Here is a 26,142-nt window from a genome sequence, read left to right as displayed (position 1 = left end):
TGCTCCACACTATACATGCACACTAATGCACTTGCTTATTTTGTTTTTAATTCTACTGAAGGTTGGTTTCTCAATCCTCTCCCGCGCGAACTATGCTCCTCCTCCTGGCAGAAACCTATCCCTGCTCCACCATTCACTCCAGCCCTTGGAGTCCATCATGAAATGTGTGCATATGAGTTGGATGGTGATATTGGTAGGCCCTGCGGCTGCTGGCAAGACCAGCCTCATTCAGCTTCTAGCATATCTGACAGGTCATCAGTTGAAGATCATGGCGATGAACAGTTCTATGGATACAACCGAGCTGTTAGGTGGATTTGAGCAAGTAAGTGTGCATTTTTTAAATTTGGGAATAAGGACAAGTCAAGTGCATACAAGATACCACTTAACTTAAATTTGAGGAGTATATGAATGGGCAAAGTTTAAATGTCTTAACTGAAAGCAAGAAAGAAACACCTCTAAGTGGTTTCCAAAACCATACTGAAGGAACCCAGTGGGAAGTGGTGGTTCAAGCAGTGACCAATGCAATAAATGTCCTATAGGTTGACATCATTAGGCCTTGGAAGAGCTTGCTGGAGAAGGTGGAGAACGTTGTAAGCACGCTTCTAAGGGACAGCCTCCTCCTCACTGCTATCTGTCCAGAAGATGCTGAAATTGTGCTGCGTGCCTGGAGCAGTTTCGTTCTAAATTTCAAGCCAAAGTCCCTTGGGGAAGGGAATCAAAACATAACCATTGAACTGGTGAACAAATTGGAGGGAGTCCTTGCACTGGTCCAGCGGCTGAACAACAAGATCAGCTCCTACTCAAAGCCAGGTATGCGCAGAAGCAGTAGGAAGTGATAGCGTTTCCCCCTTTTAAAATGTCATCAGCTAAGCATGTGCAAATTCCAGTTGCTGCATGCCACCAGAGAAGGCAAAAACCACAAAGCATTTTAAAGACTGCTCTGATGTTACAAGGAAGACATTTTCATGGCGAGAGATGGTGTGTCTTTACGGAGCAGTTGTCAACTGAGATAAATGTGTACAAATGTGACCAGAGGAAAAGTATGAGTATTTGTGGTGCCACATGGTCTAGACATGTGTGCAACCACGTCTCTATTCTCCTGCACCCACTGGCATTCAGCCGAAGTGTGCAGGAACTTTACATGTACAGTGATGAATGCACATAGAGCACTTGTGAGCAAGCCACCCGGGTCCATATTTATTAAAGCTGCATAATCTGCGGAAGCACAAAGTATAATTATTTGCTTCCTTAAAGATTTTTCCAGCCTCCATCACAGTTATGGTTGCTCCGCTCCCCCACACCAGTTAGCAATAGTCTATTATGTTTATCATTCTGTGAATATTAAAGACATTCTCCCTTTTTAATGAAAACCTGGTTGATCTACATGCATTAGTTTAGACATCACATCTTGTTGAAGCTAATGCAAAGATCTTATGATCACAACTGAACAAAGAAAGAGGGACCGTTTGTCTAAGTTGGCGAAGGATATTAGACTAAATGTAGTTGTGAAAAGCACTCTGTGTGAATCTTGAGTACTTGAATTGTATTCTAAGTATCTTTCCCCCCGATTTTAGAGTTTTCAAGACTTGTAGAAGAATTTCGGCACTTCAAGCTGCAGGTTATTCAGTATATGAGCAGCAGCAACCACGGCACATTTGAATGGGTTGATGGGATGTTGGTTCAGGCTTTACAGTCCGGAGAATGGCTCTTGATGGACAATGTTAACTTCTGCAGGTAAGCGCAACTGTGTTGTTAGAAAGAAATTATCATAAATATAGAAAACCACATTGGATAAACGTCATTGAATCTCTGTTACAAATCATGTACCAGATCAAAGAGAGAAATTCAAGGAGTAGATCATCATTTACTGTTTCAAAGGAAACTGGATTATACAGTTATCTCCCATCTACTCAAGGAGGTCCTTTGCTCCAGCAGACACTTCCGTGAACAGAAGGGGGAAGTCATAAGGCAATTTTTGCTTATTTCTCCCTTCTCTCTGTAGCCTGCTGTGACACCCCCCCCCAAAAAGAATTCCTGCTCCAGAGGGTTAGGGAACACTTTGGAAAAGGAGGAGGCAATGCAGAAGAAAGGGGGAAGTTTGCAAAAAATTGCACAAATTGCTTTCCCCTCCCTTCCAGTCACAGAAGCATCCACTGGGGCAAAGAGTCTTTGTTGAGCAGAGGGGACAGAACTGGACACCATCCCATGACATTTCTGCGTTACTTCCATATATCTGATGCTATAAAACTGATCAGATTGAGGGGGGGGGAATATTCCTTCCATTATGAAGCCAAATGAATGCTTGCAGTTGTTAGTAAATCAGTGAGCCACCTTTAGTGCTTAATTGTTCCTTTGCTTCTTGTGTGTAGTCCTTCTGTGCTGGACCGCTTGAATGCTCTACTTGAACCTGGAGGAGTCCTCACCATGAGTGAAAGAGGAGTGATCGATGGTGTAACCCCCACTATCACACCACATCCAAATTTCAGGTGCGCTGACATTCTTTGTGCTTATTGGAGTGTGTTGTTGGATTATGCTTTGAGAGTTGCAGTATGCATTGGGGTGGGAACACCGTCTCTTTAAGGTATCACTACTGCAGCCTTGAAAATAAGTGTAGGTTTGATCATCGCTCAGCTGGGTCAACAAAGTGATGTATTGCTTGATAGTTTTCTCTTAGCACCCCCCCTTTTTTTTACAACAAGGTCATTTGTCTTCCTTTGCTGGGCAGCAAAGCAGTGTGATGCACGAATGCTAGTCTCTCCACCTTCTCTGAACTGCATGTGTATATGCAGGCACACACGAAACACATACGTTTTCATTCTCTGCTTAATTATTGCCTTTAGATTGTTACTGGATTCTTGTGTTTTTTAAAAAATTATTTCCTCCTTTTCTGTATAAAGCCTAGAGAGCATTTGCTATTTGGGTGTCCAGGAAGTTTAATAAAGCAGGTTGGGAAGGTTGGTTGGTTAGAGTGCGGTGTTGATAATGCCAAGGTTGCAGGCTTGATCCCTGTATAGGGACAGTTGCATATTCCTTCACTGCAGGGGGCTGGAATCAATGATCCTCAGGGTCCCTTCCAACTCTACAATTCTTTGATTCTAAGTAGGATAAGGAGAGGAGGAAGCCATGAAAGTAGCAGCCACAACATGCCTCTCTGTTCACCTAGCCAAGACAGTAGAACAGTGTGGTTAGTTCCCTTTTCTGCCAAGGCAGAGTTCCCTGGTGGTGGAGAGGAGGCAGTTCAGGGGTGCAATAAGCATTTTTTTAAAAAACTTTGTGCATAGGGAAGAGCCAGACAAACCAAGTACCCCTCTAATAGAAACTCAGCTTAGAAATGTACTGTTGGTATTGCTCTTATCAAGGTGATAACCTTGATCGCTAAACATTGCAGGCAAGTGCCTAATTGCAAGGCTGTAGTGTGACCTCAGGGACGCAGGTGGCGCTGTGGGTAAAAGCCTCAGCGCCTAGGGCTTGCCGATCGAAAGGTCGGCGGTTCAAATCCCTGCGGCGGGGTGCGCTCCCGCCGTTCGGTCCCAGCGCCTGCCAACCTAGCAGTTCGAAAGCACCTCCGGGTGCAAGTAGATAAATAGGGACCGCTTACCAGCGGGAAGGTAAACGGCGTTTCCGTGTGCGGCTCTGGCTCGCCAGAGCAGCGATGTCACGCTGGCCACGTGACCCGGAAGTGTCTTCGGACAGCGCTGGCCCACGGCCTCTTGAGTGAGATGGGCGCACAACCCTAGAGTCTGGCAAGACTGGCCCGTACGGGCAGGGGTACCTTTACCTTTACCTTTAGTGTGACCCCTTCCTCGCTCGCTCCACCCCAGGAGCAGCAGTGTAAGATTACATACCGGATGGGTAACTTAAATAACCATACTCTCTTATGTGTATTGAAACTTAAAAAGGCTTTTCCTTTCAATGGATCCATCACACGGTGAAATATCCCGAGCCATGCGGAATCGTGGAATTGAGATCTACGTTCCTGGAGAGAGTGATTCATTGGATCTTCACGATGTGAAGCTGCTGCTTCATGGAATGGGCTTGTTTGGAAGCAGCATATGTGATGAGCTCGTGGCTGTGCATACAGAAGCTAAGGAAAGCATAGCAGGTGAGATAAGCATGCATAATAAACTTGGCAAGCACTAAAGAGAGTAACTTCTATTTAGCGACTGTGTTAGAGACCATCTGAGAGAGAGAATGAATTGGGAAATTTTGATTATGATTTCAGATTTATAATACGGAAGTTAGCTCAGGTAGGTGGTTTGAAAAAGGGGAAAAGCAAAAAAAATGGTTAAATTCCTAGGCATTCTACAAAGGTGCTTGGTGGGTTGTAATGTTAATTTTTCCTTCTCAGGTTCCTCTTGCACTCTATCTGCTTTGATTAATGCTGCAACGCTGATCGTGCAGCAGTTGCGCCGAGGATTCGGTTTAGCAAAGAGCTTCTATAAAGCGTGTTGGGACATCTACGTCAGTTCACAACAGTCAGGAGACAATCAAAAGGTAAGTCTTCCTCCGTTGGAAATGTGCTCATCAAGTGTTTGTGCTAGAGAGTCAACTTTTGCAAAGTTGAGAGAGATAGTGAGAGACAGTTCAAAATCTGAGCAATCAAGAATTAGAGACCATGTATCTATCTATCTTTTCAAACTAACTGCTACATTTTAATTGTTTTCCATGCCTGAGAAAAATGTTACAGAAAGAAGACTACTGTTGTTGTTTTTCCCAGTTGAAGAACCTAATCGCAACCCTTTGTCTCTCCTTATATACTAGCATATGCTGGACTTGATAATGAAGCATGTTTCAGTCTTGGAGTCAGAGGAAACGAGGGGTGCTTCCCTCCTTGCCTTAGGATTGTGGCCAGATTCTGCATCCAGTGCTTTGTTTGCAGCTGAAGACTCTCTGCTTTCTATGGTTCATCACGATGGCCAGGTCCTGGCTTACTGCCTGAACAGGCTGAATCTGAGAAACAGCAGGTGAGCACAAGGTGTTGCTATCCCTCTGGACATGTAAGAGTGAACTGTTCCAGGTTAATTGGTGAGCAGCCTTTTGCCTGCCCCTCTATGTAAATAAGTGAGCAACGTTAGCAGTTACATCTGCACTGGGCTACCATAGTTAAGGCCGTTTTCCTGCCTCCACTCTCATTGTTTACAAGGTAGCAAGCAGCTCTCATTCCCTATACCTGCGAAGCTTAAGCTGCTTTCAGATGTGGGGTTTATTGTGTTGCTATTTTGGTTATAATGCTAGCCCTGCTCTACCGGTTTCTAACATTCCTTTCACACTGCATTACCTGTTGTGTTATGGAACCGTGGCTTTTTGATGGATATACCACCATGTCATGCTAAAAGTCATTCTCACCAGTGGGCGTGACGTGACGGGTGTCATTGGGCATTTCACCCCCCTCTATATGCATACATGCTTCAGTTCCCCCATTGTTCACCCATGAAAATGTTGGGGGGAGGGGAACTGTATGATGGACTACCTACTCTCCTAGACTTCATCACATGAAAACGGCAGGGAAATTACAGCTCAAAACTACTGAGATATTCCAGGTTAATGGGGTGGTGCACAGTTGCCGTTGTTTTTCTGGAAGCTGTTAACATGGAAATGAGCATTGAACTTCCATTAGGTCCCACAGATTTCCAGATATGTCTTACATCATGTGAAAGATCACATAACATGTGGGTGTTACCACATTTTTTAATAGCGCATGTTGGAAAAATGGAATACTGTAAAGCGTCAATTCTGGACGCGGCAATAGTTTGAAAGCATGGTTTCAGTGTCCAGCTGGGATTTTACTCAGAGTTAAGGCAGCACACCATGGTTACTTCTAACATGTTTAGAGGTTAAATCTCCTCTAGGCCTTTGGAAATTGTATAGATGGTTTGTTCTTTGCATAGGTATGATCTTCTTACAATGACCTCTCGTTTCAGGACGCTGCCTCTCACTATACATGACTTTGAGAAAATCCTGCACTCTCCTAATCCAGATTGCCTCAAATTTGGTGCAGTGGAAGCTAGTGCCTCTTGGGCAGACGGCATGGAGGTTCTTTCTGCAGCCGTTAAGTTATTCATAGAGAAAGCAACGAATCAAGACTGGACGTTGAGAGTTGGGTGGCTTAATCAGTTAAAAAAGAATTTGCCACAAGTGCCTGGTAAGTGTTGACTCTTGCTGCTTAAGCAAGACTAATCTGAATGTTTGTGGTGGTGGAAAAGAATCATGCAGCACGATCCTATGCTTGAGTTTTGTAAGTAAATGTAGAGAGATGGAGGAAGTCAAAAACACAGCGTCACCAGAGTAGTGAGTGAAAGGAAATAGTGTCTCATGGCCAAAAAAATAAAATAAAATTGATTAGACTCTCAACCCCAAAACTGGAATTTCTTGGCTCTGTGGCCTGCAGCTTCTTCTTGGCCTCTGATAATAATAACCATACCCATCTGGCTGGGTTTCCCTAGCTCACAACTGATTTCATATGTCGATACCAATTCAGCTTTATCTTGATTAATTGACTGCGTTCTCCGCAGGGGTTGGCTTTCTTCTCACAGCTGCCCCATGAATACCCCACTCATTCAGGTTGCTGGACTTTCAGCGCGTCACCTGATGTGTAAGGAGCTGCAGCTAATAGGAAGTAGCCCCCCCCCATATATGCACAGGAGTTCTTGGTCCTTATGCTTGGGGTGGAAGGGGCTTTGGGATTGGATCGCAGCGGAATCCTTTGGCAGTCCAGGTGTTTTGATTCGTGGGACCTAGCACGTTTAATTGAAATTACACTGTTCTGTTTCGTTTCACTCGTTTTATAATTGTAATGGCTCTGTTTTCATCATTGTGCAGTATATTGCTGCAACCTGCACTGACGATGAAGGGCGAGTAAGAATTCTTACCAGCATATAAATAAAAATAATAAGCTTAGAAAGGCATGAATTCACAGGTTGTCTTCTTTCTACAGATTCAGTGTATACTCAGCTGGAAGCCGGTGCAGCATCTCTGAATAATTTTTACTTCAGTCCCCTCTCAGGTGCAATCAGTAATGTAATAAAGTTGCTGCAACCAAATATGACTGGTAAGATGTCTTATTTCTCTCTTGGCTGTGAGTGTGTATTCTCTTCCTATGTTTTTGATACAGTGAAGATTGATTTGTGATATTGATGAGGTTATGGAGAGTGAAACGTAGCTTGCAACAGAACTGAGTGGCCTTGTTTGGTTTTTTTAAAAAAAAACTTTCATTGGGCTTAGAAAATGCTACTGTGCATAAAATAGGACGCAATAAATTGCATATTGGAACCTACCCCACGTTCGTTCCCATTTAAACAAATCTCTCCTTTACGTTGTAAACATGTGTTAGATGTCTTGCATCATGTTCATGCTGGTGCATATTGCTCGCTCTATTTCTTGGATTGAGGGAGTTGGAAAATGTTTATGATGAAAACAAACGTGAGTTTTCCTTGTTGTTCATCTATCAAAACAGATGAGCATGTGATTCCTATGGATCCCAGATGGAACATGCAGTGTTTGGATATCATTAGCAATTCAGTGGATTTTGAAGCAGAAGAACACTCGGATCAGCTGCTTATCCTGCTGCAATCACTTTCAAATCGGTGAGTTCATCACATGTGGGCTATATCTGGGATGGGGAAACCCTGTGGCCCTTCAGGTGTTTTTGGTCTCCCAACTCTCCCCATATGCTCCAGCCATCATGGCCGATGGCCAGGCATAATGGGTGTCGTAGTTCCAGCAACATGTGGAGGACCAATTGGTATCCACCTTCTTTCTGTTATTTTGATTAGAAAAGTTTGTCATTTCCACTTTCTATAATAATGTCTTTCCCTTTTTAAGTTGGCCGATAGTCTATAATTGCCACAGATTCCAATCCCCCCCAAACTGCTAAAAAAAACCAACCAATCCCTGGCTATGTTTTCTTTTGGAAGGCAAGTTGTAAGGCAGCTTTCGCTAACCCTTAAGAAATTTTGGACTACAGTTCCCATCAGCCATAGCTATGCTGTGCTGGGACTGATAGGAGTTGTAGTCCAAAACATCTCAAGGGCACCAGGTTGATGAAGGCTGGTGTAATGTACAATCTAGAAAAAGTTGGGTACCCTTATGCTCACTGATAATCCAAAATCTAAGCGTACAGTTACATCAAAACCTTTATTTCACAAGGAAACTCATTTTTACATAAATCATTCAGAATATTCATGCATCTTCTGCCATTACCCACTGCCGTAGTCAGAATTCTTTCCTCCTGTTTTGTTTGTCTAATGCAGATTGTAAATTATCTATTCAGGATCCATTTCACATTAGTATTTTGTAGTGTCTAATGTTTTCTCTGCATTATGTACATGTTAAATAGTCCCAACGTGATTCAATTTGTGGGCTGTTGGCTTTCTCTTAACAGGATTTTGATATACTCTTGACATAATAACTTAATGATATCCATGTGGGTTTGTTGTGTTGTAATTACAGGGCAATACTGTTTCTGGACCGTGAGAAAAAGAGCTACGTTGAAAGGAGCCTGATTAATACCAAAAAGCCAAGAACTAGTGCTTTGAGGATGTCACTGGAGTTCCATAAAGGTATCTATTGTGTTTCCATTTAAAAATTACTTAAACGAATCACTGATGTTGTTTTTGTAGCGTGGTGCTTGGATACAGTTCTGCATTTTCTTTTGGTTTAATTTTCTGCATTGTCTTTTGGTTTAATTTTATTCTTGAAATGAAGATCCCGGCAGCCACAGCTCACTGCCGCATGCTGTTGTGGTGAACCTCGCAGGCTTTTTTGAACTTTGGGATGCCTTCGTGCTGAACTGGGTGAAGTCTACTCAAGGGTCTGTGTCTGATGAAAAAATGTATGAAGTAAGTAGACCATACAAACATCTGGGGTCACCCATTGCTTGGACTTTAGGAGCTGTCCACTTACTTTCCCTGTGTTACGGTCTCTATTTTTGTCATACCATTTTGTTTGAAAGTGGAAAACTGGGAAGAGGACATGAAATCCACCTGTCTTTTCCAGTTGCTTGGAGGATCGGGCAAAGTGGTTAGTCACATTCAAGAGATTCCTCTGATTTAGGAATAAGAGCTCATCTAAAACAGATAAATGTTTTGTCTAGTTTGAACTGTAGGGAAATCGTGTGCCCCTGTAAAGATATGTACATGCCAGAACAAAGCCAAGGATCCATGAATGATTGCAGAAATGGAAAGCTAATCATCTTCATGCCAAAGGATAAGCTAAATTGCAAGAACTGCAGTGCTCCAGCTTTCTGTTTTTCTGGTCTAATTTAGGATGTTAGATCAGAGAAATCTGTTTCCAGAAAGATACTGTTTTCTGGAGCACAGCCTGGATGGGTCATGGAAGCTGCCTTAAGAGATCCTCTGAGCAAGGACCACAGGGAGTCTACTTCAGGCTCATAGCTCAGTGGGTGAAGTGCAAGAGGTTACCCTCCTGAGACACCAAAGGTTGGAAGGTGCCATTTTTGCCTAGCAGCTTGTGTTATCCTAGACTTGCACCTTTTCCGTCTCAGGCATAAAGTCTCAGGAATGAAGGTGTCTTTCTGCTCAAACAAGGCCCTTTTAGATTTAAGACATGTGCCATTTCCTAATGATAAAAGAACAATATTCTCCACCTGAAAAAGCATTCCCGTGTGCATCATGGAATGGAAGACTCATTATTTTTTTCTCTGGCTTGCCTCTAGATACTGCACTGCTTATTGTGGCGTGACAGGTTTTGGACGATATCGGACATGGTTGCTGTGGATTCCTCTGGCTTGGCACTCCTGTCTCTTCACTGGCACTGGGTTGTGAAACATTTAATCAGCAGGACAGCTAAGTTGCTGAGCACATATGAGCAGCAGAAGTATGTTGTCTTTAGCTTGTACACCAATGCATTAAATCTGAAGGCAGCCTTCTATAGGGAAGCTTTTTAAGGTTTAATTATTATGTTTCCTATATATGTTGGAATGGCTGGGATTAGCAGGTATAAAGTCCCTGCACAGAGATATTCTTAGTGTTCCCTGTAGGCAATCATGTCAAGATGGCTATGTACCATCCATAATTCAGTTTTATTAGCAAACCTGAGGTTAAACTAACCCCTTTCCAGCCCTAGGAGGAGTGCGCGGAGTGTTTGCGTGACACAGCTACACACTGCAGCTGACACACTGACGTGTCATGGCACACAGTTTGGAAAGCTCTGGACTGGGGGAATGAGGTTTCATAGGTTGCTGTATATCCAGGCTGCATTCATGGTTTGATGACCAATCTTAACTTTTCTTAGTTTTCTGTAGAAACAATTATTCCTTCTCTTATTTTAAGGCTGCCCAAGGATATTCAGTCTGCCTCACAACAAATCCAGGCTTGCCTAGCCAATCCTGCTGGTGTTTCTGCTAGTGTTAAGAAGCTGCAGAAGTTTTGGGGAAGACCTCTTCCATTCAAGGTGCAATGTATTTATATGTAACTGAATACTGTTGACTTCTATGGAGGTTTCTCTTTGGTAATACATTTTAGAAAAACTGTTGTATTACACTGCTACCCTACCCATCTAGAATTATTTAAGGAACTCGTGTCTCAGAGTTACAGAACTACTTATAGATATTTAAGAAGATGATCAAGTGAGTGTATGGATTTAGAAATATATTAAATACTCTCCTTTCAAGAAAAGTTAGACCAGACTTACTAAACACCATACAGCGAGAGCCATAGTTAAGTGTCATCATCATCCTCATCATAATTTATTATTTATACCCCGCCCATCTGGCTGGGTTTCCCCAGAATGCATGCCTTGTGCACAGAAGTTCTCAAGATCAATCTTCAGATTCCTGCCTGAAAACCCAGAGAGCTTACTGCCATTCAGTGCACACAGTACTTGGGTAGATGGACCAATCAGCTGACTTGTTTTCTGTGTTCCTAGATAGCAGTTCCTAGTACAGTATATCACTTTTGAATATACCTGCACAGCTGTACAAATGCTCAGGCAGCAGATTTTTTTGGAGCATGCTTGCGCAGAAGCTGTAAGACCAATGGGGCCTGGCTTAGGAATTGAAGCAAACCGTTGAGCCTGCTTGTCCTGTCCTGCAGCACTGCTTCTGCTAACTGGAGGCAAAAGTACCCACTCTCTTAGACAGAGTACTGCATACATACCAAAGTGTGCACCCTTAGTGTGGGGCATTCTCATGCTTTGGACTTTGGCACAATTGCCTAAACGGTTGACTGCTGCTTGCGTGCATATAAATTATATGCACCCCTTCATTCTTTACAGAAGAGGTCAGCATAAGTGGTCTTATTATGCGTTTTAGTAAAACAAAACAAAATAGTGTTCAATCTATTGAGTTGGGAGTTGCCATTTTTATTTTTATTCAACTTATTCAGGATGTAGGAGTAGTGGATGCGTCTGTTCAGTTGCGGAAAATTTCCAAAGCACTTAATGTCCAGGAGCTGAGGCCCGCTATTGGAGATGGCGAATGGCAGAAGGAGGTCTGTATTCTGAAAGTGGCCGCCACAGATTGGAAAATCAAGACTGCATTGCTCCAGGCTCAAGGCCTAGTTCTCAGAGCCAATAATTTGAAGGATGCCATTTCAGGTAAATGATTTATTTGCGGTCAGGTGAAGTGAAGAACACCTCATAATTTTGTACTACAGGTTACTTCAAATATGTATTTTCATGTTCATATAGTAAGCTTCCGTGTTTCCTGCAAATGAACATAAAAATTCGGATAAAATTCATATTTCCAGGTTTGTATTTTTCCCCTCTGTTATATTTTGTGCTGATGAGTGAGTTTGTTTTTGCCTTAAATCTTATTTTGGTACAAGATTTTAGTTGCAGGCTATTTCTATTCTTTATTTCTTTCAGATGAGTTATGGGCTCTGGTGAATCTCCAGCAGTCAAAGCTGAGGGAAGGAGGTGTCTTGCTTGAGCCTCTCAAAGAAAAGCCTGCTGAAGGCAAACAGGTGGATTCTAGTTTGATAACTCAGCTCTGCAATAAGGTGCAACTGTGGCCTGCAATGGAGTATCTAGCTGTGCTTTGGCAGTACAAGCTAACCACTGATTGTATAGCTGAGGCTTCCTTGCAAAGGTGAGGGCAAGTTTTTTGTGATGGAGCAAAAAGTTTCTGGGATTCATGTAAGGTCGATTATCCAGCCTTTCCCTTCCTTAAGCTTTTGTAGTCTTTTTATCTTGTGGTTTTCCATGGCTCTGTCAGGTAGCAAATTCATGAACGCACCCTCTGAGCTAGAATGTCTCAAGATATTTTTAAACCTCAATTCTGCTGACAGAAATGCAAGTAACTTTGAATTGGGGAGAATTTCAGCATTTATGTCTCAAAAGGATTATGAGACATTCTGAACATTTCTGAATAGGACCAGGGTGATTTTGAATGTGGGACTTTCCTTTAATTTCTAATTGATGTGTTGCGTCTTTCCCCTTTCATTATTTTTGTACCTTGGTGTGTATACAAACTATCAATCAAAAGCCATTACTCTTCTTTTCTCAGGAATGGTAGCAGTCAACAATCAAGCCTATGTTCAGAAATAAGGCAATTTATTGCTTTCTGCCTTAAGTTTACACCATCTACCTCACAACAGTTTCAAGGCCTTTATTACTTGTTAGACTCGCAAAAGGTAAGAACAAGTGTTAAATTCAGAAAACTCCCCTTCCCTTTTCATTTTTCTTTTCTGTATTCACCTGGCACTGTATTCTCCAATCCAGGACAGAGACCTTCAACATACGAAACAAGGGAAAATGTAATATGACCTCAAAAGGGGTTGTATTATAGTGCTCTGCACATTCTCATTATCAGTGACAAACACCTGGGTACTTTTTATGTAAAGAATTAAAAAAATCAAATCGACATAAATTTAACTGTTACTTAATAAAAGTAGCAGCTAGATGGGGGTCGGTGGGGGGAATGACAAACTAACTTCCTGGCATTCAAACAGAAGTCCTTGATTGACTTCCCGTATTTATTTTTGAATAAACTGTGTGTTTAGCAAGAACTAAACAACGGGAAAATTGAAAGTAGGTAAGATGACTCTAAAAAGCATCCACTGTGGATTAAGGAGCCAACATTTCTCCTCTCTTGCACCCCTTACTTTGTTTCCTTAACCTTGCTACCTGGTGAGCATCTCTGGTTTCAGTTGTCCAGTGTGCTAGAAACCATCTTCAAGAATCAGCTAGCATCTTGTGGTTGCTTGCAAAGTTTTAGGAGTGGGAAAGTTCTTTCCTTCTGCTTGATTCATTGTTAAACTCTTTGTACTGCTATAAGTTCTTATGGCACTCCTTTCTCCATTCCCCCCATGCTATTTGCTTGCTCCTATGTAGGCTGCATCACTTTTGGTGAACTATTCCCAGTGCATCTGGCTCAATTTCCTCTATTCCTTCCCATTTATTGCTTGCCCAGAGAATGCTGCAGTAGGTCCTTAGCTATAACTAGTTGAACAATGTGGTGGTGTTTTCTGTCTTAAGTTCTCTCTTAGGACCAAGGGAGAACCTTACTTTTCATATCTGATGCAAGAAATGCTTCCTGTCCTTAATAACAAAGCTAAGGAAAATTCTAGCTGATGTGGTTAGTCCCTGAAAAGTAAAACATGTGCTCACATCCATTAGAATGCTTAAAAAGCGGAGGCAAACATTAACAGCCTCTTTAAGTCTTCTGCACTTTCGTCCTGCGCTTTTAGGTCTCTGCAGAAGAAATTTCTCTCGTGTGGTCAGAACTGGTGAATGCTGCTTTAGTAGCGTTTTGGAGCAGTGTCGTTACTACAAATCCAGAGCGCTGGTTGACCTGGCAGCCGCTGTCTGTGGAAGAGAAGAAGATGCCAAAATCTCTCATGGACTGTTCTGTTCAGGTTTGTGTGAGGAAACTTGCATTTTTTAAAGGGTTAGGGTGAGACTCTATTGTCAGGGCAGGAACTTATTATATGATAAACTATTTTACAGAATAGTGTAGGACCTTCAACAAAATGATGCACTGCCAAGTTCTCCTGTTCACAATTCCAGCCAGCCATGCTTTCTTTTAAGTTATTCCATTCTGTCACCTCATTTATTTTTTCCCCTCTCCTAATTGTGAGCCCTCTCTGCCCACTGAGCATGCTCAGTCTTCACTCAGTTTTCCCTGTTACAATTTTTTCTGGAGATCTTTTTTGGGTGGTGGGTGGGTGGAGTGTACTTGTACAGATACCGAGTTTCGTACAAACTTTCTAATAGTTCTTTTTGGTGAATGAATGGTGCCATTTTGATGTCACACAGAGAATGGGTTCACTATTCATTCAGAGGATTGAAGGTATTCACTCCCATTGCTTGGAGTATGAATTAGCTACTAGAACTGATCCCAAGGAAGGCTCTGCTATTTATAGTTTATGAGGGTTTAAAATACAGCATTAATATAAAATAAAGCGTTAATGCTCCTAAAGTGCTTTTGAGCTGCCCGTTAAGCAGGAGATGTTTGTGACAAGCTGCAATCTGGATAATTCTTCCATACAACTGATGCTAAATTCAGGGGAACTTGGATTTGCTTTCTAAACAAAGCTTGAAAAGGAGCCTGACAACTTGAACAAAAAACTAAACCCATTTTCTATGCCCTGTCCAAAAATCCAGCTGGACATTTCATATTTGAACGACTTGTGCAAAATTAGCAAAGTTCCTGTCAGTATGTTCACTTTTGTTTGCATTTTTCTGTAGTGGTCAATGAAAGTCATTGATTGGAGACAGTGCAGGAGATAAAGGAACACAGTTGAGATGAGGCTAGATTTACCTCTCCCTATCAAATATTTTGATTATCAGAATGCCGGGGGTGGGGTGACAGGTTTTTCTCCGACTGTAGAGCACAAACCCTGCATTACAAGATGGGGAAGTGTCTTTTAAATAAACGTCATTAGGAAATATATTTAGCAAAATTACAGATTTTGGGATTACCTTATTGCTGAAGGTAGGGATTAGTTTAGTGCTTATGCACGGTATTTTAAATACGGCTGGGATGTTGGTTTGGAAATCCTGTTTTGCATCCACCCATCCTGATGCACTACTTAAATTTCAGTGACTTTCAGTGGGTTCCAATGTTACAATGATGTTGTTGTTGTTTTTTTGGTAACATGTTCTCTAAAAGGGTCTGACATTTCCAAGTCTGTGACCTGCCCTTTTTAAAAATAAAATAAAATGTGGAAACCTTTATCAATGCTATAAACATATATTTTGATCTTTATTAATTTAGGGTGTGGGTATTTTGAGTCGAGCAGTTTTCTCCAAGTGCCTCTCTGAAATTCTAACTAGCAGCAGCAAGTGGAGCCAGTGGGATGTGACCGGCCTTCCTGTCCTGTCCACCTCCAATGTCACACTGGGAGAGCGGCTGGAGAGAGCACAGCAGCTTCAGGAAGTCAGCACAGTTCTGTGGACCAACTTGCCCTTTTCTTCCATGGCTGAATTTAGGTACTGCATTAAGAAACAAAGCCGGGGGGGGGGGTCAGGAGAGATAGATGCTTTGTACCTTTGGTTAACAGCTGGTCTTAAAAGAGAAGCACACCTGAGGATGTGGTGGGCGGATGGCTGGACTCCCCACCCTACTGTAGAGATAGTTCTCTTGTCTCTATGTTGGCAGCAGAGGCCTAGGGGATACCTATCCAGTAGCCTGATTAGGCTCTAGGGACTTTCCAGTTGCAGATCTCTTCTTCATCCTTATTTGGAACATCTCTCTCTTCTTTCAGGTTTACTGATTCCAGGTTCCAAGGTGTCATGCTGCATAGGCAACTCGTAGTTCTTAAAGGCCTGGTTCCGGCAGAACAGCAGGAGGAGTATCTCCGGAACTGCAATAAGGTTTCCTCCAAGAGCCCAGCGGCGTTTCAGTACATTTGCAAAGTGCTCAGGGATGCTGCTGCCCGGGAAATATTGCCTGAGCAGATCGTCTGCATTTGGCTGACTTGCTTGCAGCAGTTCTTTGGGCATGAAGGAGGACTGCAGAACTTGCCCGAAACGGCTCGGCGAGGCAGTCTCTGGGTCAACCTAGGTCTCCTGCAGATCCAGCTGTGGCTTCCACAGACCCAGTATGATCCAGCGGTGAAAAGAGAATACAAGCTCAAGTACGCAGAGGAAGAGGTGAGGGCTTGGGTTCCCTTGCCTTGTGGCTAATGGGATTTTTAGGCTACACCGACATTTCAAATCTTCAGACGACTGCTAAACTATACCAAGCCACATGAACAAATGTAATAAGATTGCATTGGAAATTTGATGTCATATGAGACAAAACACCCCAATATTCAGATAACATGGTGCATAACTACAAGTACCAGGGCAGGTGCAAGATCTTACTCATTTTTCAAAACAGAAAATGAGTCTCTGCATAGTCATGTAAATCCTACAAGATGAATAAAGATATACACAGATATACAGATTGAGCACAGGTGAGGAATCTGTGCCCTTCTGTGTATTGCTAGAGATCAGCTCCCTAGACAATGATGGTCACTAGTCATGGGTATTCAGAGGTAACTGGGGTGGTGGTGTATCCAACAAAATCATCCCATTTGTGCAAGGACTTCCCCTCCTTCTCCCTATACCCCTTCCCAATCTGCTCCAGAGGGTTTTGGGAATGCCAAGAACAGGTTTGGGTGTGTGGGGAGGGGGCCAAATTCATTTATGCAAGCATAAGTCCTTGTCCAAACATGACAACTTCATTGGAGACAACTCACTGTTTCTAGACTTTGAGGTTCCATTTACCTGTCATGGCTTAACAGCCTCGCTGTAGACTTACAACATACAGAAGGATCTGTAAATTCTCAGTTCACAATAATAGCTCCTCCTCCACCCAATTGGAGTGGTGGCAGAGTTTTATCTTGAATAAAACTTGCATGGTTTTTTGTCTGACGCCTTCAGCTGCACCATCTAGAATGTGAATGGAAGACACACAATCTGTCAACTCAGTTACGCACAGGGAAAGATCTGGAAGATGAAGCCATCAGCCATCACAGTCACCCTCACATTAGGTAACTTCAAGATTCCCTGTGGCTTTGGAATGTTGTAATGTTTACCTCCTGTTCCCAAATTTGAAAGGGTAATTGTAAATGGTCACAATAGTCCAGTGAGCTGTGGGTTCAAATCCCTGCTTGTAACAGAGCCTTGGGTAGTTGCACTTAACTACAGGATTCTTGTTTTCTTAACTCTCAGTTTGCCGTTTGGGTGATGAATGATTTGAGGCAGGGGTGGGTGGATTGCAAGAACAGGTGTGTGGCTCTTGCCATTTGGTCCCCATCCACCTGGACACAATTTTAAAAGCTTGCTTTCGTCCAGTGTACCTAGACCTATACAGAGTTGCTTGAGTTCCTCGTGGCAAAGAAAAGTGAAGATATATAAATAGTCAGGGTGGCACTTAGATTTCATCATGGCAGCAAAATAATTTGTTCTGCTCTTGAAGGCGGCTTTCATCTAATAATCGTTGGATGACCCTGACCTTTGACCTTTTGCAACTTATCCTCTCTCAGGATGTTATGCCAAAGAATCCAGAAGCTGAAGGACCAGATTGCCAGCCTCAGCCAAAAGCAAGCCTATAGACCACAGGCTCCTTCGTATGAGTCATTGTACAAGGAAGTTCATCAGTACGTCAGCAGCATTGCCCAGACTTCAAAAGTCCAGGATCTCGTGACCCGCCTGCTGCAGTTACTCCATTTGGATAAGTCTCAGTCTCTCCAGATGGTGCAAAACGTCCTCAGTGAAGAGGCAGCCTGGCAGCAGTCGCACCATCAGTTCAGGAAACGGTTGGCAGAGGACTATGCCGCCTTCCCTGATGCAGTCGTCCCACTGCAAGCTGCCATTTTGCAGATGCAGCATGGCCTAAGGCTTGTGGCTTCTGAAGTCCATAGGACGATGTTCAGCAGTTTTGTCTGCCCAGCCAAGCTTGGCTCTATGGTTGCCTCTCTGCTGTCGTTTCCTTCCGTCAGCGCCACTTTCCCCTGTTACCTTTCCCACGCGGATGCCTTGTGCTCTGTGAATGCTCTGGACGTCCTTCATGGCCTTAAGAGGCTGTCTCTGAAATACTCCTCTGAGGATGCTGATGGGGAGCAGAGGGTATGCCTCACCCAGGAGCAGCTGCTGGTGAATGCTTTGTTGTTTCTCCATTGCCACGTGCTGTCCAAGGGAGAACTGGACCACAAATCTCTGCAGCTATTTAGACATTTGTGCCAGGTATGGTGGTGCTATTTAAGCAGCTACATTTTTTGAGCCTCTACCTTCATTCTCTCCTTATTGCTCCAGCCGGGGGGGGGGGGGGCATCTTTGGAAACTTAACTTAAAATGTTACGTAGACGTATTTGGCAAATGAAAGCGGGCCACTTTAGGAACTGTTACTCTATTTTTTTTTCATTTGCTTCGGCCCAGAAATACCTCCCACAAGTAGAAATATACTTCTGCTTGTTCTCCTGGTTTCCCTGTCCTGCTGCAACCCTGGTCCCTCACAGTGCCATTCCAGAAGGTCTTTTGATCCTCACAAGCAGCTATTCTGAGAGCCATAGGGAGGGAAAGAGCCAAGAAAAAACCCCATTGTGTGGGTTGAGTTTTGCTTTGTTTATCTCTGATAAAATACAGCAGGTTGGATCTCAGTAGTTTATAGAGTGCTTTTCTGGTTGCACAAAGCGTTTCAAAACTGATAAAAGTAAATAAATCAAGAAAACCCGGTAATAAGACTAAATGACTGCAGAAACTTCTGCCAAAAACCATCTGTGAAAAATAAATCTTGACACCCTTGGGAGAGAGAAAGGTGACTGGCCTAATGCTCACTGGAAAGAGGGGTCACAGCTTTAGAGCAGCCAGTATAAAAGCGAGCCTACAGGCTCCAGCTCTGGGCTTTTTTTTCTTGCCACAAAAATGGAGCAGAAAACAAAGCCTGTTTGACTAGGCTTCAACATACAAGTGGCCTCACGCCACCATATGTTTACTGTGACACATGTGGGATTTATATGCACAAGTCTCTTACGGGTTTCTCAAGATGAGCGGGCTTTTGTTTTTTTGCATTCTATTTCTTAGGTAATTATAAATGAATGGGATGAACAAGAGCGCCAGGCCCAGGAAGAGGAGGAACAGAAGAACAGTCTTTACAGATACAGAACCAAGAGCCACGGGAGTGGCCTCAGTGAAGAGGAGGAGGAAGAGAGAGAGTTCAGGAGGAAATTCCCTCTGCATGAGAAGGTAAACAACTTCTGCTTTAATCAGAAATTGCGTACGGAACTTTATTCTGTTTGTGTTTGTGCAGCAGTTTACATATTCAGAAAGAAATACAGAAGTATCAATAGTGTGGCAGCTGGGAACTGGATGAAATGGGATAGGGGCAGAACCTGAAAATGTTTTTAATTTCACTGGAAGCCAGTATGTCCAATAGCCTAACTTCCAGAATCCTAAGTTCACATTTCCGCTTTGTGTTCAATGAGCCATTGTGACATTATTTGTTCTTGTTGGGAGAATACACAGTGTAAAGACTGAAAAAGCTCTCTGCACATCTGGGGAAAGTGTTTATAGAGCTTTGAATGGTAAATGGGGGGGCTATGTTATGAAACAGAGCCAGGAATAAGCCCTCGGTTACCAAATTGAGTTCTGCTTGCTTTTGGTTGTAGTGCTGTTGCTTGTGTTTTCTTTTTTTGAAAACAGTAAAAGTATTAGTGTAGGAGTCAGGATAATAGAACAAAGAGGCTTGGAAAAAGGAATAAAATATATTATGTTGCAAATAATTATAAAACATACAATTATTGTACAAGCATTTTTTTTACTAACACAATAAATAAGATTCCTAATAGAATACAGAGCAGATAATGCAGCTGCAGTGCTATGGCAAAACGTACCGTATAGTTCCTCTATTGCCAGAGAGGTGGCCACTTTTTTGCTTCCTACCTGGATGTGTGTGGAGCCCAGTTGTGCTCCTGCAACTTCTCAGATGCCCACTGAAGCAGGATCTTTAGTAAAGCCTGGCTTGCTAGACGACCTGAGGATACATACAACTGGTTCCCCATGTTCTGAAGAGCTGCATAGTAAGCAGTCATGCGGTTTTTACCAGCCTGCCTTGTTCCATGCAAGTGCGTCCTTTGAAACTGGTGAGCTTTGCTGCTGATCTTAAAATACAGCGCTGCAAGTTGTCACTAAATACACCTTTCAATACAATTTGCAGGATTTTGAAGATATTACGGCAGAGGCGAGCCTTGAGGGGAAAATGGAAATGAATGACGGCTTAGAAAAGGAAGCAGTTTGTGAAAAAGCCCTTCTTTCTCATCACTCAATGAAAACAGTCATGACGATTCATCAGCAGCTGTGCCTTTACTTTGCTCGGTCCTTGTGGTATCAGCAAAGCCTGTCCTCCCATCAGGCGAAGCATCATTTGAATACATTCCTTTCCTGTTACCAGACTGGTGCTTCGCTGGTAGCTCACTTCTATCCTTTGATTGGTAAGGATTTTTCGTTTCTGCTTTCAAGTATGCTGTGCTTCAGTGGCCAGAGAATCCCCATCCTTTTGAGGGAGCCATAGAATCCCCCCTCCAGTATGTTGCACAAGTGTGCTCCCTGCAGCATACCCAGCGCTGCCCTGCCATCTGAACACGGCAGGGTGAGGCCATTAATAATGGGCAAGCTGTCTTCTTGTTAAGGAACCCCAGGTAAGCTTCCATGGAACCATCATTCAAAGACCACAGCTGTGCTTTAAAAATCCTGTGTGTCTACCGCTAATGGTTGTTGAAGTATGTACAGTTGTACCTTGGTTTTCGAAAAGCCTAGTTCTCGAACGTTTTGGCTCCTGAATGATCGAAACCCAGAAGTGAGTGTTCCGGTTTTCGAACATTCTTTCGGAAACTGAACTTCCGACGGGGCTTCTGCGGCTTCCGATTGGAAGAAGCCGTGCCTTGGTTTTCAAATGTTTTGGAAGTCAAACGGGCTTCCGGAGCAGATTCCATTTGACTTCCGAGGTACGACTGTATCTCTAAAAAATAAGTAGACAGAATAAACTGAAATGTTTAGCCTTGGCTACATCTGAGGAGCTACGTTCTCTAAAACAATCCCATTGCAGTTGCACCTACCACTTCACGACTTATTTGTTGTTTGTATTCAGAAACCCATTTTCCCACTCACGTTTGATATACTTAGCTTGAGCCTTAAAAGGCCAACATGGCTTAAATGATTGGTCTCTCATTTCCCTGCTTAAATAATGAGCATAATTCAGTTTGGGTTAGGGTTAGTTGTATGTGTAGAATACTACTGAAGGCAATAGGGTAGGTGAGATTTTATTGCAATGGGTAAATGGAATCTCCCACTTTCAAATAGCATGATGCGTTTCCACCGAGGGAAAGTAGCATGTTTGGTTCTGCTCTTTATTCAAGAATCTAAATGACACTAAAAACATAGTAATAAAGTAAAACAAAGCCTTGTATAATTGAACTTGGACAGCCTCTAGGGTGTGGGTGGTCATTTATTGAAACTGTTTCCCTGTGATCTTGTTGATTTGCTATGCAGAGGGTATTGGTAGAAAGGCATTCTAGGTTATTGTTCCTAGAATTAAACATTCCGGTCTTAAGTGCCTCAGAAGTAGATACTCACAGAGGCTTTTGGAGTGAGTTTTCACTTTATATAGTGATGGGCTGTGCAAAACAATTGCTCTAAGACACAACACATTTGCCTCTGAGCTTATCCTTTACTGTTTTAATCAATGTGCTGTTTAAAAAGATACGGAAAGCTTTATTGCCTTAATGACTTTGTGTCTCTTCTTGCCCCCTGGACGGCCAAATCATAGGATCTGAAATGAACGATAATCTCCATGGCAGCCAACTTCTAGCTAGCACGATACTGCACAATACACTTTTTGAACAGGGGGCTTCAGAACTAGTCCTGCAAAACGAAGGGCCTTATGACTTTTATCACCATTCTAATATTCAGCAAGTGCAACAGTGTCAACATGTTCTTGAAAACTTCACAAAAGAGGTGAAAGCACTATTGCAAGAATGGCCAGACCACCCTGCGCTTGTCCAGGTAAGAGGTGACCACAGTCCAGACTTTCAGGAACTGAAGCAGTAGCTAAAATAACCAGAGTTTAATTTATATTTGCTTTGACCTAGGATTCCTTACATGTTAAGGCTTTGCATGGATAGCACCTTCCACAGAGACAAGCATACTGCTAGTCCCCTAAATTTGTTAGTATGTTCAGCTGTATGTGACAGACAAACAACCAGTTATATCTGCTATTAGCAGAAGAGATGAGAACTTGCAATGCAATATAAAGTTAAAAGTTCTGTTCCTTTGTGTTGTTTAGTTTTAAGATTTAGAAAGCAACTGCCAGGAGCACTGATCATCTTTCATTTTGCAGCTTTTGGTTGTACTGGACAGAATCCGTAGTTTTCCACTCTCCAGTCCGCTTTCAAAGTTCCTGAATGGCTTAGAAATTCTGCTGGCCAAGTCCCAGGTAAGAAATCAGGGGGCAAGTGGTTGTGTGTGTATAGCCAGAGAAGGTGAGAAGAAATTAACAAACTTTTGTAATACACCTGATTTTTAGTTCAATGAAGGTGATTGCATTTTTAAATTTAAAGGTGTAGATAATTGGCAAGCAAATCAATTTTTTTTAATCAACGTTTAAATGTATAATTTCAGTTTTTGTCTGAAAGGCATCTTTTCCTTTTCTAGGATTGGGAGGAGAATGCTAGTCGAGCTGTCTCTCTTAGGAAACATCTGGATTTGGTCACTCAGCTGATCATCCAGTGGCGTAAACTGGAACTGAAGTACGTACTGTCAGTTCCCTTTGTGCTGAGTATTTTCAAGTGTAAATGACGGGGTTTTGGGGGGGGGGGGACAAACCAGATCAGGGGTTTGCTCACAGCATCTGCAGCAAGCTCAGAAAGTTGAAGGGATTTTTGTCAGGGGTTCCCAGCAGAGAGAGAGATGTGGAGTTTCATTCCTCTACACAGCTTCCTGCTTCGTTCCAGAATGTCTTCTAATTCCTACCTTCTAGATCCCTGTGGGGTTGGGGGGGGTTGTATTTTTCTTCAATCCTTAGCCAAAGAAGAATCACTGTTCTTTCAAATATAGATAACCTAGCAGCTTATGCAAAATAAATGTGCTACATTCAATTCTTTAAAAATCTGATTATTTACACTAATGCAGACTTTTTAAGTTTTCATATTTCAGAACTGATGTTTTTGTTAGTGCAGAGCAAAAATAACAGCCTTACCTGTACTGTAAAAATAGTTGTCGCAAAAATTGGGCTGCTTTCTAAGAAATGTGTACCCATTGATCTAAAAGCAAGCATGGGTGGGTGGTGATAGGGCTCTGAGATTTAATGTTAATTAATAGGTCTTACTTTTTCCACTTGCATTGTCAGCTGTTGGTCTGTTAGTCTGGACAACATAAGGAAACATCACACAGAAAAGTCAATGAAACACTGGTTTTCAATCTATCAGATGATTGAGAAATATAGGCAAGAACAGACACAGAAGAAAACTGAAGGTAACTATTGATAACAGAGTGGTAAAAGAAATGCAAGCTGTTAATAGAAGTGCATACACTCAAGGATACACATTTCTATAAACTAATAAAAATACAAATGGTTTATGATCTATATCTGCATTTGCAATTCTCTATTACATGCCCAATAGCCAAGTTTAAAGCTTCTTTCAATATGTAGCATATTGGAGAAATCAAGTATTCTTCCATCTTGATTCTCAAGCGACTTAACAGGCAAAGCTTGTAACTGCCTATATTATTGAAAGGTTGAGCAGTCCAACTGTGTTCACAAGAGCTGTGAAAAAACACATTAGCCCACAACACTGCTGACTTCAGAAACCATGGCTCTGTAAACAGGGCACACAAATCTTGGCTTGTTTTAAACCAGATTGACATCCCAAGTGAGCAACTCTAGTTGAAAACAAGCCAGTATAGACCAAGCACCTGTTATCAGTGCCAAAAGCCATCTTTTATGAAGTAGGCAAGATCACATCTGAGAAGGACGTACGCCTTTATTGTCTGTGTGCTGTACTCTATACTGTACAACCTTTTCCCTCTATGTGAAGTGAACTGTTAGTAAAGATACTGTAGAATTAGATGAATAATATGATGTGTTTATGGTGTTGTCTTTTCTCCTCTTATGGAACTGGTTCCTTTTAACTGCTGTTAAGGCAGGAGAGGGAAGTTTCCTCTGGAGACGGGAGGGCTTGGAAGAGGGAGCAATTATTCCTGCATCTGGATTACAGTTCCTTAACTGTAGGTAAAAGGCAGCCTGCATTGCATTGTGCACTAAGGCTTGTTTCTAGGGAGGCAGAGTCTGTCCTCTGTCTGTGTCAGAGTTAGTTCCTTCTGAAAGGGCCATAATGGATGTTGTTAAATGTCAAAAATGAATTTACATGCCATCTTGTCCTCCCCCCCCTTTCTTCCCTACAATCCCAACTTCATGAAAACGGATAGATGTGAATTTAAAAGCACTGCTCGGCACACTGCAGGCTTTCATAGAAGGGTCAACATTGGGGGAGTTTGACACACGGCTTCAGATGCTGCTGGAATTCCACTGCCATGTCTTGCTGATGCCACAGGTGGAAGGAAATGGTAAGTGAAATGGGCCAAAGCCAGACGCCAAACTTGTGGGGTGTACTTTAGCTCCACCAGGTAGCGCTGGGTGGTGAACGCATGCACACACAGAATTAAAGAGAGCAGGGTGGCTCTGAGCATGTGCTCAGCTTTCCTTGATCTGCCTGCTTTGGGAGCAGGAGAGCTTGCTGTTGTTGCTGCTGTTAAACAGTTTGCCAAGGGTTTCTGTCTCCAGCCAGTCTACTGTGGATCAGCTGGAGATCTACCAGCAGATCCAGATATGCCTTCTGCCTACCTTTGAGCTTATGTTTCTTTCCTTTATTGCACACAGTTGAATTATTATTCCTAACATTTAATAGAGCTCAGCTAAATTTTCCAGTTATTATTATTTTACATCGAAAGTTTTCTCCAAAAGATACTGGCAAAATTACAGTGTGGTGTATTCAACCCAGTTCTCCCCTGTAGCCTGCCAAAAAACAAAAGTAGATTATTCTATGCAAAGCACTGAATGGAAGATTAAAACTTTTCCCACACCTCTTTGCTTGTCTTCCCCTTGCAAAATTGCCTGAAGGAATCTCTTGATTGGAAGGGGGCGTTGAACAGATTTTCATTATTAATTTATTAATTTTTTACCCTGACCTTCATCCTAAAGGAACCTAGGGAAGCAGACAACAAGGCAGCAATACAGTAGAATTAAAAAAACAAACAACTTCTTGAAACTTTTACAGATTTAATAAAAGAGCGGTGCTGTTTCAGTCAGAACTACTATGTCCTTGAAGATCCCTAAATCCTCAGGTGCGAACGAAGATGCATTTTTGTATGAAACCCGTTTTCTCTTTTTCAGACATGCTGTGCAATGTATTATGGAATCTCTACAATTATTATAAGCAGTTTTCAGAATGTGTCCAAACCAGGCTGACTGAACTTCGGCATCCGATAGAAAAAGAACTGAAGGTGAGAACAAGATTTATTGGTGTAATAGTATTCTCTGGTTGTTGGAAGTAAAGCTAGTTCAAATAAATAGCTAGGTCCTACCCTGCTTTTTAAGTACATCTCTTCAAACCAGAAGCACATGTCCTCTCAGCAATTCTTCATTCTGTTTAAAATAAACATCATAGTTTATTGAATTGAATATTTTTCAGGAATTTGTAAAAATCTCTAAGTGGAATGATGTCAGCTTTTGGGCTATAAAACAGTCTGTGGAGAAGACACATAGGTAAGTACGAAATGTTGATGAGATATTGGGCATTTGGGCATCAGGAGGATTATGTCAGTTATCAGCCCAGAGACCGGGGGGGGGGGGGCTTGAAACATGTCCTCTGGGGACTGCTCTCCTCTTACTTTTTTCCTTAAACCCCACTCTAAGATTGGTTAAGGGGAGGGTAAATGCAAATAAGTCAATAGTGGGATAACGAAATTATACACCTGAGTCATTGTCCCAAGATTCTGTTCACTATGAGATTGCAGAGCCAGTCATTGACAGTATGAATCTTAGCTACCAATATAGAGTTAAATTTTGCTTGGGTTAAAGTATCTGTCTGACTGGCCAGCATGTGTCTTAATATGCAATATTGGTATCCGCATCCTCTTCTTTTGACACTTCCATAGCATAGTGGTGACTGAGGATATACTGCTTTGCCATAACTGCATTGGTTA

The 26,142-nt window shown here is 42.4% G+C and overlaps 1 protein-coding gene across 3 annotated transcripts in view; it reads left to right on the top strand.

The window, feature by feature from the left end:
• MDN1 (midasin AAA ATPase 1) overlaps nt 1-26,142 on the top strand; it is a 90,351-nt gene that overhangs the window by 35,787 nt on the left and 28,422 nt on the right. For all 3 annotated transcript variants that reach the window (XR_014524693.1, XM_083497495.1, XM_083497494.1), the window contains exons 42-72: nt 62-322; nt 540-810; nt 1,575-1,734; nt 2,370-2,486; nt 3,900-4,102; nt 4,349-4,494; nt 4,762-4,964; nt 5,922-6,142; nt 6,935-7,048; nt 7,454-7,583; nt 8,449-8,558; nt 8,704-8,837; nt 9,674-9,834; nt 10,290-10,410; nt 11,343-11,553; nt 11,824-12,046; nt 12,464-12,590; nt 13,647-13,814; nt 15,176-15,390; nt 15,666-16,053; nt 16,828-16,937; nt 17,433-18,132; nt 18,970-19,131; nt 20,102-20,375; nt 21,710-21,945; nt 22,280-22,375; nt 22,594-22,688; nt 23,288-23,412; nt 24,367-24,504; nt 25,331-25,440; nt 25,629-25,702. Coding sequence is in view for 2 of the 3 variants with exons in the window: in XM_083497495.1 (XP_083353621.1) it covers nt 62-322; nt 540-810; nt 1,575-1,734; nt 2,370-2,486; nt 3,900-4,102; nt 4,349-4,494; nt 4,762-4,964; nt 5,922-6,142; nt 6,935-7,048; nt 7,454-7,583; nt 8,449-8,558; nt 8,704-8,837; nt 9,674-9,834; nt 10,290-10,410; nt 11,343-11,553; nt 11,824-12,046; nt 12,464-12,590; nt 13,647-13,814; nt 15,176-15,390; nt 15,666-16,053; nt 16,828-16,937; nt 17,433-18,132; nt 18,970-19,131; nt 20,102-20,375; nt 21,710-21,945; nt 22,280-22,375; nt 22,594-22,688; nt 23,288-23,412; nt 24,367-24,504; nt 25,331-25,440; nt 25,629-25,702 (5,804 nt within the window). In the remaining variant the exon portion in view is untranslated. The remainder of the gene's footprint in view (nt 1-61; nt 323-539; nt 811-1,574; nt 1,735-2,369; nt 2,487-3,899; nt 4,103-4,348; nt 4,495-4,761; nt 4,965-5,921; nt 6,143-6,934; nt 7,049-7,453; nt 7,584-8,448; nt 8,559-8,703; nt 8,838-9,673; nt 9,835-10,289; nt 10,411-11,342; nt 11,554-11,823; nt 12,047-12,463; nt 12,591-13,646; nt 13,815-15,175; nt 15,391-15,665; nt 16,054-16,827; nt 16,938-17,432; nt 18,133-18,969; nt 19,132-20,101; nt 20,376-21,709; nt 21,946-22,279; nt 22,376-22,593; nt 22,689-23,287; nt 23,413-24,366; nt 24,505-25,330; nt 25,441-25,628; nt 25,703-26,142) is intronic.

Source organism: Podarcis liolepis (genome assembly GCF_965112155.1).
Source record: "Podarcis liolepis genome assembly, chromosome: 3".
In the NCBI taxonomy this organism is placed as follows: domain Eukaryota; kingdom Metazoa; phylum Chordata; class Lepidosauria; order Squamata; family Lacertidae; genus Podarcis; species Podarcis liolepis.
Note: the sequence above shows the minus strand (reverse complement) of the source record. Positions and strands in the feature narration are given on the sequence as shown.